This window comes from Solea solea, chromosome 1, assembly GCF_958295425.1.
Source record: "Solea solea chromosome 1, fSolSol10.1, whole genome shotgun sequence".
In the NCBI taxonomy this organism is placed as follows: Eukaryota; Metazoa; Chordata; class Actinopteri; order Pleuronectiformes; family Soleidae; genus Solea; species Solea solea.
Genome location: NC_081134.1, coordinates 9641185 through 9660684, shown reverse-complemented (window position 1 = coordinate 9660684; position 19500 = coordinate 9641185). Strand labels below are relative to the sequence as shown.

The following is a 19500-nucleotide window of genomic DNA, read 5'->3' as shown; positions in this document are numbered from 1 at the left end:
CTATGCTTAGTTCCATTAAAATATGTCTGAGAGCCACGGACAAACCACTGAGCATGAGTTTCTAAATGAGGATCTTTGAGGGGCGACGCCTCTACGTACTGTATGCGTCTGATGATGTTGATTTAAACAAAAGTTCGAGAGACTTTCTTCATCACCTCTCCAACCCCGAAGGTGCCACACTGCTATCCACCACTGCAGATGGTGGGGTGTAGATAATTTGTATTTGTTCAGAGGTTACCCAGGTGTATTTCACTCCTTTATTGTTTTAGGGTCTTAATATCTCCAAGGTGAGCAGATGATGATAAATCAATAGAAACAATACTTTCTCCTTACGTCTGAGACCAAGGGAACACTCAGTGTGTGTGTGCGAGTCTGAGCCTGAATCTGTGCAAACACACTTCCATTAGTTTGTGTGTACTAGTATCATAGAGAATACCTACACCAAAGTGTTTACTATTGGCTCACAGTGGAGTTATGCCAGATCCAATTCCACTATTGACAAGGAGCACATAGAATAACTATTCTTCACAGAGCTTATACAAGTCTTTACAAGCAACAAGAGGATGGGTACAATTTTGAATCACACCATCCAGGGGAGCCTGATAGAGAAACAGCCCCATCTACAGGATTAAAGCCTATATAAGCCTATTCACCCCCACCCCTCTAAAACAGGGACGGTTGTGTACCATACTTTAAAATTTTGAGTACATCTCTTTGTCGCAGCAAAGCTTAACGAGCCTCCCGAGAACACGCCCAGGTAAACTTGATGTAAGAGGAAACTACCTGTGTCTTCCACAGTACGGAACAATGCTGGCTTTATTTTATTTATTTATGCATTTTTTTATTTGTTTTATAGAAAACACTGTATCTGCAGATTTTAGTGGAGCCGCTGCAGCACTTTGCCCGTGAAGTTAGGGTGTTCTCTTACACAGAGTGATGACTTAAGAGAACAATATCCTGGAAGTGGTCAGCGTTTCTTCACACAGGTGGTCGGGGTCCCTGGAAGCCACAAACAGGCACGTGTGTGTCTGTGTATGTACACATACGCACTTTAATATACTCCAGAGAGCAAGCTCAGGATTTGAATACCCGAACACACACACACACACACACACACACACACACACACACACACACACACCTACTTCCCAGGAGAGTGGCCATGCTCTCTAACCCCTCTCCGTGCACACAGACATGCCTCTCAAATATCACCGAGTCCAGACAGAGGAGAAAGACCTTTGCAGAACAAAGACAAGGTGTGATAAGGGAGAGCTTGCTGGTGACACCCTGCCAATTCTCCCAACTACAAAGAGACCACCTGCCCCTGGTGGGTTGTCTGAATGGTCCCCCTCTCTTGACTTATCTCTGGTCAGAGAGAAATGCCAAAGATATATAAAACGGAAAAGAAATGTAAGGACTGGAGCGGGTCAGATTGTTTAACGGGAGAGTAGGACATTTGCAGAGAGCGAGTTGGGACTAAATAATAGCGACAAAATGTTTGGTTGAGGGGTTGTACGCGGCTGTTTTGACAAGAGGGGGCACAATGAAACAGTCCAAGGAACACCTGAATGTGTTCTAATATGTAGACTACCTTAACAGCAACAACAATAATAATAATAATAATAATAATAACAATAATAATAATAAAAATAAATGTAGGCATTGTTGGGGTTTGTAGGCGTTGTCAATGTCGGGGAAAGATGGTGAATGTTATGCAAAATAGTTTTTGACAGGAAAAATGTTAATCTACTCATTCATACAACTGTTTATATAATAAATCCAAGGTGTCGAATAGCTACTTACATTTTCCATTTTTCGTTTACTTACAACGTAACTGCATATACATTGCATCAGTTAAACGTACATTATAGTGGTATTTGCTCGCTATGGCCCTCTCCACAATTCCCAGCCAATAGTGCTTTTGCTTTGTGTGTGTCTGTGTGTATAAATGTCTGTTTCCAAAATAGCTGGCAGCCATGCAGAGGTATGAGACAGATGTGTGTGTCGGTCATTACTGTAATCGCCCCATTTACTTCATCTGCCCTGGGAGAGACGGCTGGTCAGCACCATCTGGACATGTGGACTCTCTCACACACACACACACACACACACACACACAAACACACTGCAATTACTAGCGATGGCAGGTTGTTTATAGGTAGTCAGCCAGCAACAAGAGGGAAACTTAGAAATGAACATAATGTCTGTGTGTTTGTGATGGTGTGTATGCACTTCCCATCTTTGTCACTGTCGATAGTTTTTCTCTTTCCCTGGAGACAATTTTCTCCCAGCTCTTGCATTTTTTTCCCCACTTGTCTCAATCCTCCTTTTTCATCCCTTCCCATGTTTCCCCTGAGTCCAGCTATGAGATACATGACTGTCACCCAGAGACTACAGCACAAAATGATAAAGGCCATGGTGAGTAATAAAAAAAGTGCAGTTTGAGAAACCCATTGCTTGTGGAGAAGGGTGTGTGTGTGCACATGCGTGTGTGCACATGCGTGCGTGTGTTTGGCGAAACCTCAAGAAACCTCAAGCTCATCAACATGTAATATTCCCCTCTGACTGAGGACAGGGAGAGAGGGTGATGAGGAGAGGAGCAGACCAGTGGCTGACAGAGAGCAAGCCGGGCTGAGACTGCGGACTTAAGAGCGGTAGCCTCATTGTCAAGCAACATGTAGTCATGGCAACAGCAAATGGAGAGAAAGAGAGGTGGAGGAAAAGGAGAAGAAGAAAAGAGGAACATGCACCAGATTAAAACTACATCGCTGAAGGTATAATAAAAATAGTTGAGGCTGTGTTTTGCTACACTGGAGCAGAATATTACATCCACTTACAGGTGACATTACATTCGGGGGGGTGGGGGGTTAAATATTTCCTGGGGATATATTTTACCATTTGCTCTCTTACTCCTCATGTTTACATTACTCAGCAGTGACTGTTCAGTACTACACTTGAATATTCATTGCCAGTACCTCGGCCAAGTGAACATCTCTATTCTGCTGTTGCTCCTCTGCTCCTTTATCACACTATTCTCTGTCTCATTTGTATGCTGTAAGCTCGCCGCCCTTCCTCATTCTTCACCCTAACACACACACTTTTTTTTTCTTCCCCCCCCCCCCCCGTTTGTTTCTCCATTGGCTCCCTCTCTTGCGTCTCTTGTTCCCCCATTGTACCGAGATCTCTTTTTCTGGCCTCCACCCCAACATCCCTGCAGAGCAGAGCTGACATTGGTCATGAGGTCAGAGAGATGGGCAGTCATGGTCCCGCTGTCAGCAGGCTCAGATAGGCTTACACACGGAGCACGCGAAGACACCCAAGGGACACTCTGCACTGGCCCTGCGCTCAAAGGCAGCCATAAATCCCACACATTCAATCACCAACTTTTGTCGGCATATAATAACAGAAATGCATACTCGTCTGTGTATGCTGAAAAACTGCACCCTTACATTGGATATGAGGGACATTCATTCAACTGCATGATACAGACTAACACAACACGAATGCATGAGCAGACACGCGCACAAAACGTACACACACGCATTTAATTATCTAAAGAGTGCGAGGAACGGGCAGCAATGGAAATATTCAGTGTGGATGAATGTGGCAACAACGTGATTTGGGCTTGTAACCAGAGGGTCGCCAGTTCAAATCCCGGTACAGGTCAAAGATTGGGGTCCCCCTAAGCAAGGCACTCAATCCCCCCTATAGTTAGTATGCTAATATACTGTATGTGTCATGTTAAGTGGAAAACAAATCACATCGTATACAATGGTTGGTGATAGTGAAGTGATAAAACATGCAGTGTCTGCACAAACAAAGAACTCTTCCATAGTATATGAGGGAACAGTTCAACTGCATTAATATACTTTGTACATGTGTTACATCGCCTAGTTTCGCGTCCCTCTATTAAAAGGACGCTTGTTTTTTGTCTTGTGTCTTATGCCTTGTTGGCATTACATAACCCCACAGCATCTCTATCGATCAAATATACGACCATTAAGTTGCCAATACACTCAAATGTCAGACGTTCCCAGCAAAGCGCTATTCTCTCCAGTCGGCCCATTTCAAATGGGGATACAATTACATCCATGTATTATGGTTTGAATGGGAGAGTGCTAGGCTCTCTGAAAGGGTAACCATTGCTGTGGTATTTTAAGTAACACAGTTAGACGAATGTCCCATTTCGTCATGATTTTTACATAAATGGCATGTGAAATAGGATGTCATGGCTCGGGTCACTTTGGATTACGGTGGCAAGATACTGTCAGAAACACTGTACCACACTGACCCCATGTGGTGGTGATGATGCACACTGAATGAATGGATTAGTTGGGCGGGTCACATAATGTGGATGAAATTGATCAGTAGTAATATTTTTAATTTCTAGTCCCATTGCCGCTTTATTTATTCATCACTCTGGTCTAATATTATATTATAAAGGTGAACATAGGGATGGGTCACACTTTCCTGTATAATTTTATCATTGTAATGAATTAAAAACACATTTACTGAATAACATTTCAAAATGCAAATTGAATATTAATTGTAATTTAAGGTCTACATCATGGCGTCTTGTAAGTCAGTTTGGGTTGAGCATATTCTCTGTACATGACACAATAACTCGATCAATCATAATAAGGTTATGTAAATCTTTCACTCACACCTTCTCCTTAAAAACCTGTACGTACTGTATATGAAAGGTAATATCATTACCTGTCCTGTAGGTGTCACTGTAGTGAGATCTCCTGTGAAGGCTCTGGTTACAGGATAGAGTTGCAGGATAATGAAGTGAGTCCACACTGAGAGAAGATAACTTGCCCATCAAGGTGTATCAGTTTTCCAGCTTACAGGGCTCAGAGCTAACGAAGAGACAGAAACACAAAGCTGAGACAATAAAAAAGGAACTTGTCGGCGTGGTCAATTTCAAGCTTCTGATTGTGACGTTAAAGACCGAGGTGAGTTTGTACCTTTTATCATAATCTGTGGGATTTTCTTTTCAGGTTTCACAGGCGGTGTTTATTTCCCTCTTTTTCCTTCTCATCAGCTGAGTCTCCATGGCCGAGTCCAAGAGCAGCACCGGTAAAAGTCGGGCGTTAGGCAGCGGAAGTGCGGGAGGAGTGCGCGTACCACAGGAGTCCCCTCTCAAGGCTGGGGTTGTCATATCAGATGAAAGAGTGGACTTCCTTCGCGAGCAGGCCTTCTGCATCCTCCGAGTAAAGACGGATAAGTGGAACCGTTTCATCGGCGCGGAGGAAAACCAGAAGATCATACTGGATTTCCTGGACCACATTTGTTCCAACAGGCTGCTGCTCTTCAACGGTCCTGGAGGAACACTGCATGCAGGGGATGCTCAGGTAAGAACAACATGCACGGCACACCACATGATAAATACACACAGCACTTAAGTAAGATACATTTGTGTTGTTTTCAGTACATTTTGTACACAAATCCACTCGAAACTTGAGCCTGACAATTTGTTTCTGAAGCTATTTTTAAGGTTATTTGCCAAAATCCTCTTCATATGCAGATATAAATAAAGTTGTCTGAGGAAAAGGGGAAGGAAAACAGTTATGTGTTGTAGTAGTCTGTAAATAGCGGCAATAGTAGGTTACACTAGATGATGCAATTGATATATAATCCGTCTCTAAAAACATACAGAGCATACACACTGCCTTTCAAACCCTGCAACACTTTGAAACAGAAGCTGGCTCATCCTGAGGACAAAATCCCCAGAAACAAACAGAGCAATGTAATGAGGAGTGTCCTGACCTCTAGATTGGGAAAACCAAAGAAACCATGTCACAGCACAGAAGAGCCAGCTTATCTGGACAGGACTGTTAAAGGACAAGAGACACTCTTTTGGGGATAAGAATGTAAGCATTTAGGCCAGAGAGGACAGATGGCTTGAAAGAGGAAACCTGGAGATCACTCAACAGAGGAGCTGGACTAAGACTCCAACTATCAGCCCCGTACAATTCTGTCCTGAGCTCTCTTCCTAAAAGGAACAACAGGCAAACACACAATAGCAGACTCTGACTCTCAGGTGACCCTAACAACAACAACAACAACCTGCTTTCACACCAGCCTCAGAGGTTAAATACCTGGTTTGAGGACTTCAACTCAGGTCTAGCAAGTCCAGTCGCCTAGAGTGAACCACAGAAGAAGACTATGATCAGGACGACTGAGAACCTTCACATACTCTGCCTGAAAACTGCTGGAAGCTGACTGAAGAGAGAGAGTTCTGGAAGACAGATTCCCTTATACTGACCACATCAAGTCTCAGTGACCTGAACACGTGAGAATTTATCATGCAGGTAGGCAGTCAAGTTAGTGACAGGTAGCATCAGTACAGGCCAAACAAAATGATTGGTGTAGAGGATTTTAACAAATAAGATTAAAAAAAAATTGGAAACAAATTACAGATGATAGCTTTGATGTTGAATATCTTTCTATCTATCTATCTATCTATCTATCTATCTATCTATCTATCTATGGCACATGCAGTCTTTAAGAAAATCTCGCTGTCTACACGTCGTCTAACGTACACCTCTTGAAATAAGTCACTGCTTATTTCTGGTGCTTTCAATGCGGTTGAAAGCATCCCTACTGTTCTCACACCTGTAAAGTCATCCCCGCCATGGAAGACCAAACTGCTGTGCGTGCTAAAGAAGGGCGTAAAGACAATCGCTCGGCAGGGATTCAAACGCCAGCTCCAGCTGGGAGAGGTGCCTGGATATCCCATGGAGCACCTTCCTGTTGTCATCTCAGAGGTGAGCTTGTGTGTTTGTGTGTGACTGTGAGTGACTGGATGATTGTCAGACTCGGTGTGTGAGTGATGCAGGTGATGCATAATGTCTATGGACCAATGTGAAATACGCCTCAACAATTTGGGGAAACTATCCAACTGCAATTCGTCTGAAACATGTTGTGATTTCATCTTGATTCTTGTCTTAAGTCAAGCTGTAAAACCTCCCAATAAAGATGTATAGTATTTTTAATTTCTATACAACAATAAAAGCAGAACAACGATATTTGCAGCCTTTGCTGATTCTTTCCAATTCCCCAAAGGTCACTGAATCAGTAGCAACTGGACTTCTTTAGAGATTGAGTTCTTTAGTTCAGTATAATATCTGACTTATGCATTTATGCATAACTCCAAAAGTAAACAACAGACTTTGATGAAAATGTCTCGGGACATATGTATTGGCCCAAGGAGGAAATTATTAGATTTCTCTTGTCAGTGAACAGCATAAGAAAAAAGATTTTGGTTGTGACCCAAACACAGATCCAAAAAACAATTGTAAACTGAGCAGGCTGTGCGGGAGTTTTGCTTTTATTTCCTGAGTGCTCTCTCTAGTTGCAATCAGACCACTTTATTAGGTACACAGGGCACCTGATAAAGTGTCAGAAGTGTCTTCTGCTGCAGCCTATGTTATTCTTCCTGTATTATTCTGTTTATTTATTATCACAAGCTTAGCAGTATTTCATTTGTTATTCATGTATGCATTACTGTCTCTGACATTTCCTCATCTGCAAATGGGGGGCGGTTACATTTTATCCAGTGATTGATTGAAGCATTTTCTTGCATAACGTTATTGTCTCTTTCAATTAAAATAAGAAACACAAAATACACAGAATATAAAATAACAAGGGACATCAATTATCACATATAGGCTAATTAAAATGCTTCAAATAAGTGGGAAAAACTAGAGTCATGGTTTGGTTTTGGGTCGAAGTTGCTTATCATAGCAAGTAAGGGGGGGATAACAAAAGAAAACAACAGACAAATGCGGATACACATAAACCCAACCCTACTTGTATCCCTTTAAAATATATGATGCTTATCCCTTTGGCATTTAACGAGACAAAAAGAAAGATAGTAAGTATAATATTAATGAAACTAAATAAATAAAACAGTAGGCTACAAGGCTACAGTAATATTCCAGAAGTGTATGGCGTATAAGCAGCTCTGCTTTTACAGGTGCTGGTGTGTGTGCTGACCAGTGGTCTGAACCACGAGGACTGGCCCCGGGTGGTGTTCGATGACATCCACCGGCACCTGGAGAAGCTGAGGAGCGGGGTCGTGACTCTGAAAGGCCGCGCTGAGGGAAAAACCCTGCTGCCGCTGCCTCTGCGTGTACAGAGAGCCCGTCCTCACCTCCTCGCCCTCAGGTCAGTGCTGGTAATGTTGAATTTTGAGTATGCGTGTCGAATTGATTACTTCGTCAGGGTTCTACGATTCAAGATAAGCACCTCCTTGCTTAAAAAGCTATTAGCTTACCACGTCTCTCCACCATGTGTCTCTGCTGCCGACCTCAACTTTCTGTGCACTTCTTGCCGGAAGTGACATCTCATTAAATAAAATTTGGGCTAATTTTTTATTTTTTTTTTCTGTCTTCATTGAATGACAATAATGACAGTCCTGTTACAGTTATTATTATGTTTTTAAAATATATATTTATAATCGAATTTAAGGAGCTACCTAAAATAAGCAAAACATTGTCAAAATGTCTTCCTCCATCTTTGTTTTTACTGCTCCATTCAATCAGTCATCATTTTGGAACCTAACCTTGAAACACAACTGCAGCTACACTATAACATATGTTATTTATGTTTATTTTTTGGTATTTTACATCACCATCTGGCACATGTACATGTGATTATTAGTCTTTGGTCGCCATTGATGTTGTTGATTTAGCAATGCTATAATTAGCATACAGAATAATTATGGCTCATTTTATTAACCAATTTATTTAGAAGAAAGAAAGAAAGAAAGAAAGAAAGAAAGAAAGCCTCTACTGGTTAAACTCACATCCATTCCAATCCAAATGCCAATGATCACATAATTTGACATACAAACAACAAAGCTGGTGTTGCCCTGAGACATTTACACAGTACTGTGTAGGGAAATTATAATTAAATTCAATAAATAAAGAATACTGTTGTTTTTCTCTCAGCACATGGATGAGGGTAAATTGTCAACAAACAATTCTGACTTGTTACATTAACCTCAATATTGGTTGTGTCAAACTAAAAAATGGTTTAATGGTTGTAAGTCAGCTTGAACAGTAATACTCATATGTCTGGTTTGTTAATTGCACTCTGATTTGCCACAGTCTGTATTATTGCCATTATTACCCACACTGATTTTGTCTCCCGCTGTCTGTCTCCCGCAGCCCCGCTGGTTGGCCGCTGGAGCCGGGCCTCTTATACTCTATAGAAACTCTGATAGTTCAGTGGTCAGGGCAGATATGGAATGTCCTGAAAAAAGACTCTGGGACAGCGCTGCTCGGTGGAGACCACCCAGGCCCGAATGTCGAGCTCCAATTTTGGGCCACTCAGAGAGAAAACCTTCTGGGCATCCACTCACAAGTACGAGATTATTATTCCTATATATATAATTCAGCATAGAGCAGACTCTGAATGTGTATGACATGCCATCCACTCACTAATGGAATATTTATCTTCCGTCCACATCAACCCCTGGTGAAAAACCCTGATAGTATGATGTCCGTCTTTTCAGATCCAGAGCCCCAAAGTGCAACAAATCATGGAGCTCCTGAGAAAAGTCAAGAGCAGTTATTACTCCTCCTTTAAGGATGTCTGTCTCCAAGTCAATGAGGGTAGATAAGCATCTATTAATTATTTGCCAGTGCTTGTTTCATATTTTTACCCTGCTGCAGCCTTCACTTGCCTGTTTAGGTGGGCTGGCGACATGTAGATCACGTGACTACTACTGCAAGAATTTTTCAGCTGGATGGATTTAATTCTGCCAAATAACCTCTCCATCAGGGTCATATTTTACGTTACTATGATGATATTGTGCGTGAGTATTATTTGTGTGTGTGATGATCACAGCTTTGCTGGAGGCCGAGGACATAGATCTGTATCTGCGGCCTCTGAGGAGACTGATCAGCAGCTTTGAAGAGAGGAGTTCCCCTCAAGTGGACGTTCTGCTGCCTCCTCTCTTCCACACACTCTGTCTTATCTGGAGCCATTCCAAATACTACTGCAATCCAAAACGCATGGTGGTGCTCCTGCAGGAGTTCTGTAACCTGATCATTGAAAAGGTATGGAGGTAGACCTCTGTGTTAAGCCTCACTGAAATTAAAATGTCTTTTACAATAGAGACAGCCAAGAAGGCAGAGTAGTATCTATCTATCACATATTTTATAAGAAATAAAACACAATATTGAGTCAGTGTACAATAAAAGGATAAAAGAAGACATAAAACCATCCATCCATCTTCTACTGCTTTATCCCCCACATGAGGGTTGCAGGTGCCGATTGCAGCTGACATAGGGCGAAAGGCAGGACCACATAGAAACAAACAACCATTCACTCTCACCTACACCTTCAACTACAGTTCATTTAAAGGGTCCAGTTTGCCTAATCCCCATGTTTTAGGACTGTGGGAGGAAACCGGAGAACATGGAGAAAAACCCCACACACACGTGGAGAACATGTAATCTCGCAAACCCAGTTTAAGGTCCTTTTGTTAATTAGGAAACTGGGCCTGCATAGGTAAAAGCTTCTTTCCAAGTTCTGTTCTGATTCTGGGGGCCCAGCATTTGCAACATGGGAAAGTAATGTAGACAAAAGAAGCTAAATGTACATGTTCGTCCTCAGGTCATTGCCTACCTTATCCCAGAGGAACTGTTTAAGATGGAGCTTGAGGAGGGGGTGCAGAGAGTCCAGATAAGCATCTCAGTTCTGCGCACCTTCAAGCAGTCGTTTCATACATACCGCCAGCGGATCCCTGAGTACTACAAACCTGGTCAGACCATAAAGCTGTGGGACTTTCCAGCTACACTTGTGTTCCAGCATTCTGACCACATCATGAAAAGGCTGCTCATGATTGAGGTGCGTGGGTTGTCAGGCTGTCTCTTGATTGTTTTTTTTCTTTTTTTACCCAATCCTATTACCCTGACCTGTCAGTGACTTTTCTCATTTCTCATCTACAGGAACTTTTTGCAACAGCGCTGGACTTTCTGAAGCTGGAGAAGATTGAACTCGGGGGATCCAGGGGGAAAATTCTCAGCGAAATGATCTTAAGCATGAGCGAGGAGTTTCATGACCGCTGGCGTGGCCTCAGAGAGAGCAAATATGACCCTTTGGACTACAATAACGATGTGAGGCCCGCCGAGATCTTTGATATCACACTGCTATTTAATTAATAAGCCACAGTGGGCTATGATTCACAGCTATTTATGAGTGGAATTGACAGGCACAACCAAATAATAAAAAATAATAATTAGATGTTATTTTTCTGCCCAGCAGTAGAGTAATTGAAAAATAGCAAGGCAAATTAGTTGCTAAGCAACACACAAGAGCCGGTGACAGCAGTCATTATTTGTCAGTGCATCAATATTTAATTTACTAGATATTTTACAGCTATTTTATAACATCTTCCACTGTGACTCGGCTAATCTGACCTGGAACTCAATCAGAAATTAATCTGTGTCATAATATAATTTTTTGCAAGTGTGCGATATTCTTATATTCTGATTTAATGAGCTCGGGAGAATGTCAAATTCTGCTCTCAACATAGTGTCAAATAAAAATTTGAAAATAACAAAAACTTTGTTCATGTGGGGATTGTAACTATCTATCTGCACTGCCGTCCAGGATTTTGTGCGTCACTACACTCGCTTCATGGAGCAGAACAGAGATTTTGACCAAAGGCTTGGGACTGTCCTTAATCTGGCTTTCCAGCACTCCAAAAATCTGAAGTCGACTTTTAAGGTAAGTTTTGTCACACCTGAACTCTTGAAGTAATTCTGCTGTGTACACTTCCATCAAGGGACATCACATGCATCATAATAGCTAAATATAATCAGATTTATTTTAGCTGAGAAGCATCCTGTTCATATTTCACTCAGGGAATTGTATAACTGTTGGATTGAGAAGTGTACAGGAGAAATATAAATTTAAAACTGTTGTTTGACCCATCTACTGTAGTTGTTAAAGATTTTTGGCACCCTTCTCGAGAGACCAAGAATCCACCAGCTGTTTTCTCCCAACTACAATGTGCTGTTGACCATGTTCAACCAAGAAATAGACCATTGTCAGTTTATACTCACTCAACACAAAGATGCGGTAAGAGATGTGGAACAGAAAATAGACATTTTTACAACAAAAGGTATCTACTAAAATGAAAGAATAGGTGTCAGTCATTAACCAAATGTTTTTTTTAGCTGCAGCCAGACTGTGAAGTCCTGGGGAAGAACATGCCACCAGTGGCTGGAAACCTCAAGTGGTCACAGGAGCTTCGGAATCGCATCCTCACCAGCAGGAGTAACCTCTGCCAGTTGCCCCACATGTATGAGCTGACCTCAGCATGTGACGTATTATTCGAATAAAAACAACAAGCTTCGTACGTGATCTTTCCCACCTCCCTCTCTGTTTCAGGCCTCTGGGGTGTGCCGAGGCAGACGATGTCTTCCAGAAGTGTGAGCGTGTTCTGGAGGTTCTGGACCTGCACGACGAGGACATGTTCTCCAAGTGGACAGAGGGCTTGGAGGAAATCTGTCAAACCCACCTACATGAGCCCCTGCTGTCACTTGACACTGACACAGGCCTGTACCAAATCAACTTTAGTCCAGCTGTAAGCATGAAAAAATATTTTGTTGTACTTTTATTTGTTGGAAACCTGTGACAACAGTCCTATATAAGATCAAGTCAAGTGAATTTAATTTATATAGCCAAACATCACAGATGCAATTTGCCTACAAGTGACACTCTATCCTTAGACCCTCATTCCTTAGACCCTCATACCAAGTATGAGCAAAAACTCCACAAAAAACCCTTTTACAGTGAAAAATATGGGTGAAACTTCAGGAAGAGCCATAGAGGAGGGTTCCCTCTCCCAGGAAAGACAGACGGGCAGTAGGTGTCACATGTAATGAAAAAATTTCAGCAGATTACAAAGAAAACGTCAAGTTTTTACAGTGTAATACAGAAAGGTAAAATGTAGAACATAGTAGGAATTGAAGCAGAAGCTAATAGAAGAGAAGCAGGTGGTTACAACAACGATAACATCAACTGGTATTATAATTAATATCAATATTAGTATTAGTATTAATGACGGTGGCATGGACACGAGGCTGTGGGCGGTTCACAGTTACAGGTCCATCCAAGGGAAATGGAATCACAACGGTGCAGATTTTGACAGATTTTGGTCTCATCTGAAGAATCTGGCAACCTAAGATGCTGCCAATTCATTGTCTAGTCTGAGAGAGAGAGACCTAATACACAGCTAGGAAATAAAGCACCGACAGCAGGGGTGAGAGAAAAGCAGTCACCAAAAAATAAACAGGTAGTTTACAGTCAGACTGAGTTTATAGTTTTGATTTAAAGGCCTTGAGAAAGAGTCACATTGTCTGGTGTCAGCAGGGAGGTTACACAGGAAGGACAAAATGAATAATCATTATAGACATGATGGAACATTTTTAATTCAAACTCGCTAAGCCGAGTTTACTCTATGAAGAGGTACCGACACTATTTTTCTTGCAATAAACAGTCGTATAATTAAGATGTTTTTTGAGCAGTAATAAATATGTTGAACCAGTAATGTCAAGATCAGGCACTTCAATCCAAGGATAGACAATTTATCTGTGAATCGTTCTTCTACTCTGTATGTAAAGAATGTGCACTCTGCACTCGCTTCCAAACAATGTTTCACCTTCTTTTATCACCTTTTCATACAACTGAATTCAATGAAACACAGCGATTTCAATGGTAAATGGTGTGTATTTCGAAGCACTTTACACTCCAGTTCACACACTCATTCACTCACCCAATCACTCACACATTCATACAGCACATCTATATGCAGTGCTTTGTCTATTGCACATCTGTCGTACCCTCACACTGCCTTAGCTTAGCTGTCTGAAGCAAGCTGGGGATCAAACCCCTAAACCTCTGTTTGCAAGATGTGTTCACGAACTGTTCACGAACTGCATTTTCTCCTCTCTCTTCACAGTTGACATCCGTGCTGAGAGAGGTCAAGTATCTGGGTATGTTGAAGAACCAAAACATTCCCAAAGCAGCGCTACATCTCTACTCCAAACGAGAAAGACTCTACATGGTGCGCAGCTAAGCTCCAAGTAAAAGTAAATTCTTTAACAGAGCATCTAATAACCTCTTCTGTATCGTGTAGTTCACACAGACATTAATGTTGGTGACCCAATGGTACAACCATCTCCAAAATACAATCCTGGCCGTAGAGGTGGGCTTGGTGAGAAAGGAGATGGATGAGACCAAACGACAGCTGGAGCCTGCTCTCAGGGAGCTCACCTGGACTCAGGATGACCTTTGGGACTACATTCAGACCACAAGAGACATGGTCAAGGTACCTTTCTCCCCTATAAGATAAGATAAGATAAGATGGTCCTTTATTAGTCCCGCAGTGGGTAAATTTACATTGTCACAGCAGCAAAGACAGTAGAGATAAAGATGATAAATAATACGCATACATTTCCAAGAAAGTACAATATAGAATATTATACATTTCTGTCTTATCTTATTTTATATCTTGCATCTTGCCAATGTAGCATTAAACCATGCCCCCCCCCCCATTGCTGTCTTTTCCCATCATTAGAGCATCTCCAGTTGTGTTCAGAACAGCAAGGCTAATGTGGAGGCGATCCAGGCCCTGATGGGTAAATTCATGCACCAGGCTCTCATCACCAGAAAAACTCCCGGTCCTGCTCTCCTCGTTTTCTCTGAAATTGAAGAGAGTGTTTCGAAACAGCATGCACTTATCACCAGCGCGGGTGAACAGATACAAGAACTTTTGCAGGTACAGTATATGTTCTTGCCTCCTCTCCATTGATTCCAGAGAAAAAAACATCTTTATTCTCACACCTCCCTCTTCCACTGTGCTTCAGGAGAACCAGTCTCTTCTCGGGGTGACAGACCTGAGCAGTGTTGAGTGGCAGGCCTACACAGACTACGTGGATCAGATTATCCTGACAGGGTTCTCCTCTGCAGTACGCTGCTCCCTGCAGTATCTCATGGACAACACGGACGCGTCCCAGCGCATCACACCGCTGTTTGAAGTCCAGCTGGTACTCGGCAACAACGCGATGACCTTTGAGCCCTCGCTGGACTTCAACCACAGGGGGAACTTCTATGATATTGTGGATAAAATGGTGATGAACATCACAAACGTGGCATCCTTAATTCCCAGAGTGGCAAACCACAAACAGCTGGATAATTATCAGGTGCCGTACAGCCTGAATACACGTACAGAAATATAGTTGTTTAAAGTTTGGAAGATGTTTCACTTCAAATCCAGTTATATCTACACTTATTTCTTTCACACTTTTAACCACATCACGCTGTTTTGTTTGCTCATCTTGTAGTGTGACATAAACCAAATGGAGGATTTGTCAGAAATGTGCCATGCAGTCCGCTCTCGGGCACGTGCGGCCATTGCGAAGGTAAGTGTTAGTGATCTGTCCATGGTGGAGACCAACTTATTATGATGCTTACAGGCTTCAAAATGAAAATACTTTGATTTTCAGGTCAGAGAATACCAGGGATCATTTGCCAGCTATCGCTACCTTTGGACTGATGACAGGTCACCTTGTCTTAATTATTGTTCTGTATTGAAATTCACAATTTGCAAAGCAAAGCCAGTCTTTTTATATATTTAAATATATATATATATATATATGTTTCACAGGTCTGAATTCATGAGGCAGTTTCTGCTTTATGGCCATGTGTTAAGTACAGAAGAAGCTGAGTTGTATGCTGACTATGAACTTAAAAAGAACCCACCCACACTGGATAAGTTTAAAGAGCAGGTAGGCTTCCCCAGCTTTTAATATTATATTTATAATACTATTATTTAATATTACTATATGTATGGATCTAGTGGATGCAACCACAGTTTCTGTATATCATTTCATCTTCATTCCAGATCAACCTCTTTGAGTCTCTCTATGTACGAGTGAGCAAGATGGAGGACAAGCGGGTGTTTTGTGGCTGGCTGCAGCTCGACATCAGACCCTTCAAACACACACTCATGAACGTCATCAAGAGGTGGAGCTGGATGTTTAAGGAGCACCTGCTCAACCATGTGAACCAGAGGTGAGACACAAGCACGCACAAAGGCACACATGTGCAAAAGCAGTTGTATATGAGAGATATATATTATTATATGAATGGGGAAAAAAGTAAAATCAGCAAGAACCCACCATTAAGAGGCTTATTGCTGAAATCTAACACCACCCCTCCTTGTCTTTACCCTGCAGCGTGAGGGAATTATCCTCTTTTGTCCAAAACACAACCCTTGGTCTGTCTAATAAGGTGTCAGATTGCAACTATGCAGGTCTCGTGGACGTCATGGGACATCTCATGGCCATGCGAGACAGACAGATCAGCAACGAGCAGCACTTCAAACCACTCAAGTCCACAGCCGAACTCCTCAAGACCTACGGACAGCAGCTGCCTGAGAGCGTCTACACACAGCTGGAAGTGTGTGCCGTACCAGGGATAATCACATTTGCATGAGCACTCAGAGAACAGGATATCTTCACTATGTATATATGTATATTTCATTCCTCTCAGGAGCTGCCGGAGAAGTGGAAGAGTCTAAAGAAAATTGCGTTTACAGTCAAACATGAAGTGGCACCTCTGCAGGCCAATGAAGTCTCAGTTATACGCAGGAAATGTGTCCGGTTTGAGGTGAGGCTGTGTGTGAGATCAGGTAGAGTGACAAGAGCCTCCCCTCTTTCTGTCCTGCATTATATATGACTGACACTGATGCATCAAACCTATGGTTTCTATTAATCCTGAATGTCCCTCTTAATTTTAGGTGAAACAGCACGAATTCAGGGAACAGTTTCGTAGTGAACATATATTTAGGATCAATGTGGAGGAGCCATATAAACAAATTGATAAGGTGAGATATGAAGTGTAAATGATTACACCGTACCTAATTACATCTGTCATAACGTGCAATATGTATGTCACATTGGAAAAACAACTTTTAAGTTCATGTTTTTTATGAAACTGTTGCAGAAATGGCGATAAAAATGTCAACATTATCTTCTGTTTTGCACCAATTTGCTCCCAGTGATTTACATTGTGAAGTGGGTTGCGATCTATAAGGTTTCCGAAACACTGACGCACAGCATAGCATTGTAAATTGTCCTCGTCTCCAGTCCAATCGAGCAGTAGCATTGATGGAGATGGAAATGAAGAAGCTGCAAGACATGGCTGATCTGTTTGAGGTCAGCTTCCCAGACTACAGGCAGCTACGCCAGTGTCGCTCTGACATCATACTGGTCAAAGCAGTGTGGGACATGGTCATCTTTGTCAAGGTACGCGGAACTCATCACAATAAAAAAAAATACAATGTCAGTTAGATTTCAGTGAGATACATTTGTTCCCTCTTTTTTCCTCCATGGCAGACCAGTATAGAGGATTGGACTAAGACTCCATGGAAGGAGATCAATGTCGAGCAGATGGACATGGAATTGAGGCGATTTGCAAAAGTATGACAAGCTTATGGACATGGAAAAAAAAATGATTCTAAATGTATTTTATGATTAGTGACTGATGATTCTTTGGCCTCACGTTAAAGGAGATGAAGATGCTGGATAAGGAGGTGCGGATGTGGAACGTCTACGTGGGTCTGGAGTCGACGGTGAAGAACCTGTTGACTTCTCTGAGAGCTGTCAACGAGCTGCAAAACTCCGCTGTCAGAAAACGACACTGGCAACAGCTCATGAACACCACTGGGGTACGACACTCTCCGTGCTGCTTCACAACGTCTCATGTCACTTGATTCAATAACATTTCATCGTCAATCCGATTCTGCTCTGTGTACTTGTCACTCTATTGATCTTCGTGTACTGTACCTTCATTAAACTACCCTACGGGCTCCTATATCCAGGCCTATAATGACCAGCACAGCTGAGTGAACCCAATTATCCTGATCTGAAATGTGATCCCTCTCTTGGTTGACGTGTATCGCTTGTCAGGTCAGGTTTGTAATGGGGGAGAGCACCACCCTGGGGGACCTTTTGGAATTACAGCTTCACCGTGTGGAGGACGAGGTCAAAAACATAGTGGACAAGGCTGTGAAGGAAATGGCCATAGAGAAGGTAGGAAAAGATGAAATAGTGGTAGTATATTGTGCAAGAATAAGGATCTAAGATTGTATATGTGAATTACACTAAACCTGGTTACATCTTCAGCTCATATTTTGAAGAACATTTTCTATTTCGGCTTAGGTTCTGGCAGAGATAACCAAGACATGGAGTGTTATGTCACTGTCGTATGAGACTCACTCCAGCACAGGGATGCCTCTGCTGAAAGCAGATGAGAATCTGATCGAGACACTGGAAGACAACCAAGTGAGTGTTTGTTCCTGTGCTGTTTCTCCACTGTGATGTGATGTGTACATTAATGTGGTGTGCATATTGTGATCTAAAGATAACAGTAACATGAAGGAAATGATCCACACACCTTTGAGCTCCACATTTCAAGCACAAAAGTCTCGTTCCTCAGCACAGAGTTGCCGTATTGAATACCCACAATCCATGTTCGTCGCATGATGAAAACATTGAAAATGCATCCATGTTAAATTATAAAGACACACCTCTGAAGTAACTGAAGTTACCGTGTAGAAATATATTCAATACACATACAGTATATATACACATAGAAACGGGTCACAGTAATGGTTAGTAGTCCATAATGTATAGTATAGTAAGTATAATCTGCATAACACCATATAACCAGCAAAAACATTCATTTAAGCACATTAAGAGCAAGAGTCATATATCCAAAAGAAATCCAAATCTTTCCCTCCTTTTACTGTAATGCACTATCCTTTTTTATTTGATTTATATAACGAGATACTAACGGATTCTTCTTCTTCTTCAGGTGCAGCTTCAAAATATCCTGATGAGTAAGTACGTAGAGTATTTCCAGGCTGAGGTGAGTGGGTGGCAGAGGAAGCTGATGGTGGCTGACCTGGTCATCTCCTCCTGGATGTCTGTCCAGAGGACCTGGGCCCACCTCAACGCAATCTTTACCAACAGCCATGACATCCGCTGCCAGCTAGCCAGTGACGCGGAGCGCTTCCAGGGAATACACGCTGACTTACAGGTGAGGGTTACTCATCACACAGGAGATCAAGGGCCTCTTCAAAACTGTGATCCAAGAATTGCACTGTACCTCCGGCTTTGTGGCTTCCTTTATACAGAGCTCCATGACTGAGGTGGTGCAGAATAGTAACGTGGTTGAGGTGACCAACAAGTCTGGCTTCCTGGAGAACCTGGAGACTTTGCAGCAAAGGTTGTCTGTGTGTGAGAAGGCCTTGGCCGAGTACCTGGAGACCAAAAGGCTCACTTTCCCCAGATTTTACTTTGTCTCTGCCTCAGACCTCCTGGAGATAGTTTCCAGAGGAACACAGCCCCAACAGGTAATTGGTTACAATGTAATGATATTTGCCAAGAGAAACCTATACAGAGACGG

General features: G+C 42.2%; 1 protein-coding gene and 1 long non-coding RNA gene across 2 annotated transcripts in view; one reads left to right on the top strand and one right to left on the bottom strand.

Moving 5' to 3' along the window:
• The window catches only part of LOC131470040 (uncharacterized), a 129712-nt gene extending 121400 nt beyond the window's left edge, over positions 1-8312 (bottom strand). Inside the window, exons 1-3 of the long non-coding RNA XR_009241857.1 lie at positions 8285-8312; positions 4971-5336; positions 4717-4862 (exon numbers count right to left, since the gene is read on the bottom strand). This is a non-coding gene — a long non-coding RNA (uncharacterized LOC131470040). The remainder of the gene's footprint in view (positions 1-4716; positions 4863-4970; positions 5337-8284) is intronic.
• Positions 7991-19500, top strand: part of dnah9l (dynein, axonemal, heavy polypeptide 9 like) — a 36157-nt gene continuing 24647 nt past the window's right edge. The window contains exons 1-28 of the mRNA XM_058645524.1: positions 7991-8175; positions 9180-9375; positions 9527-9626; positions 9862-10073; positions 10633-10866; positions 10968-11135; positions 11632-11748; positions 11965-12102; positions 12201-12325; positions 12415-12610; positions 13988-14092; positions 14165-14356; positions 14606-14806; positions 14895-15230; positions 15372-15449; positions 15534-15589; positions 15695-15815; positions 15932-16101; positions 16266-16488; positions 16582-16698; positions 16829-16915; positions 17178-17336; positions 17427-17510; positions 17600-17758; positions 18000-18122; positions 18252-18374; positions 18907-19131; positions 19229-19447. Coding sequence (XP_058501507.1) covers positions 9554-9626; positions 9862-10073; positions 10633-10866; positions 10968-11135; positions 11632-11748; positions 11965-12102; positions 12201-12325; positions 12415-12610; positions 13988-14092; positions 14165-14356; positions 14606-14806; positions 14895-15230; positions 15372-15449; positions 15534-15589; positions 15695-15815; positions 15932-16101; positions 16266-16488; positions 16582-16698; positions 16829-16915; positions 17178-17336; positions 17427-17510; positions 17600-17758; positions 18000-18122; positions 18252-18374; positions 18907-19131; positions 19229-19447 — 4041 coding nt within the window. The 5' untranslated portion in view covers positions 7991-8175; positions 9180-9375; positions 9527-9553. The remainder of the gene's footprint in view (positions 8176-9179; positions 9376-9526; positions 9627-9861; positions 10074-10632; positions 10867-10967; positions 11136-11631; positions 11749-11964; positions 12103-12200; positions 12326-12414; positions 12611-13987; positions 14093-14164; positions 14357-14605; positions 14807-14894; positions 15231-15371; positions 15450-15533; positions 15590-15694; positions 15816-15931; positions 16102-16265; positions 16489-16581; positions 16699-16828; positions 16916-17177; positions 17337-17426; positions 17511-17599; positions 17759-17999; positions 18123-18251; positions 18375-18906; positions 19132-19228; positions 19448-19500) is intronic.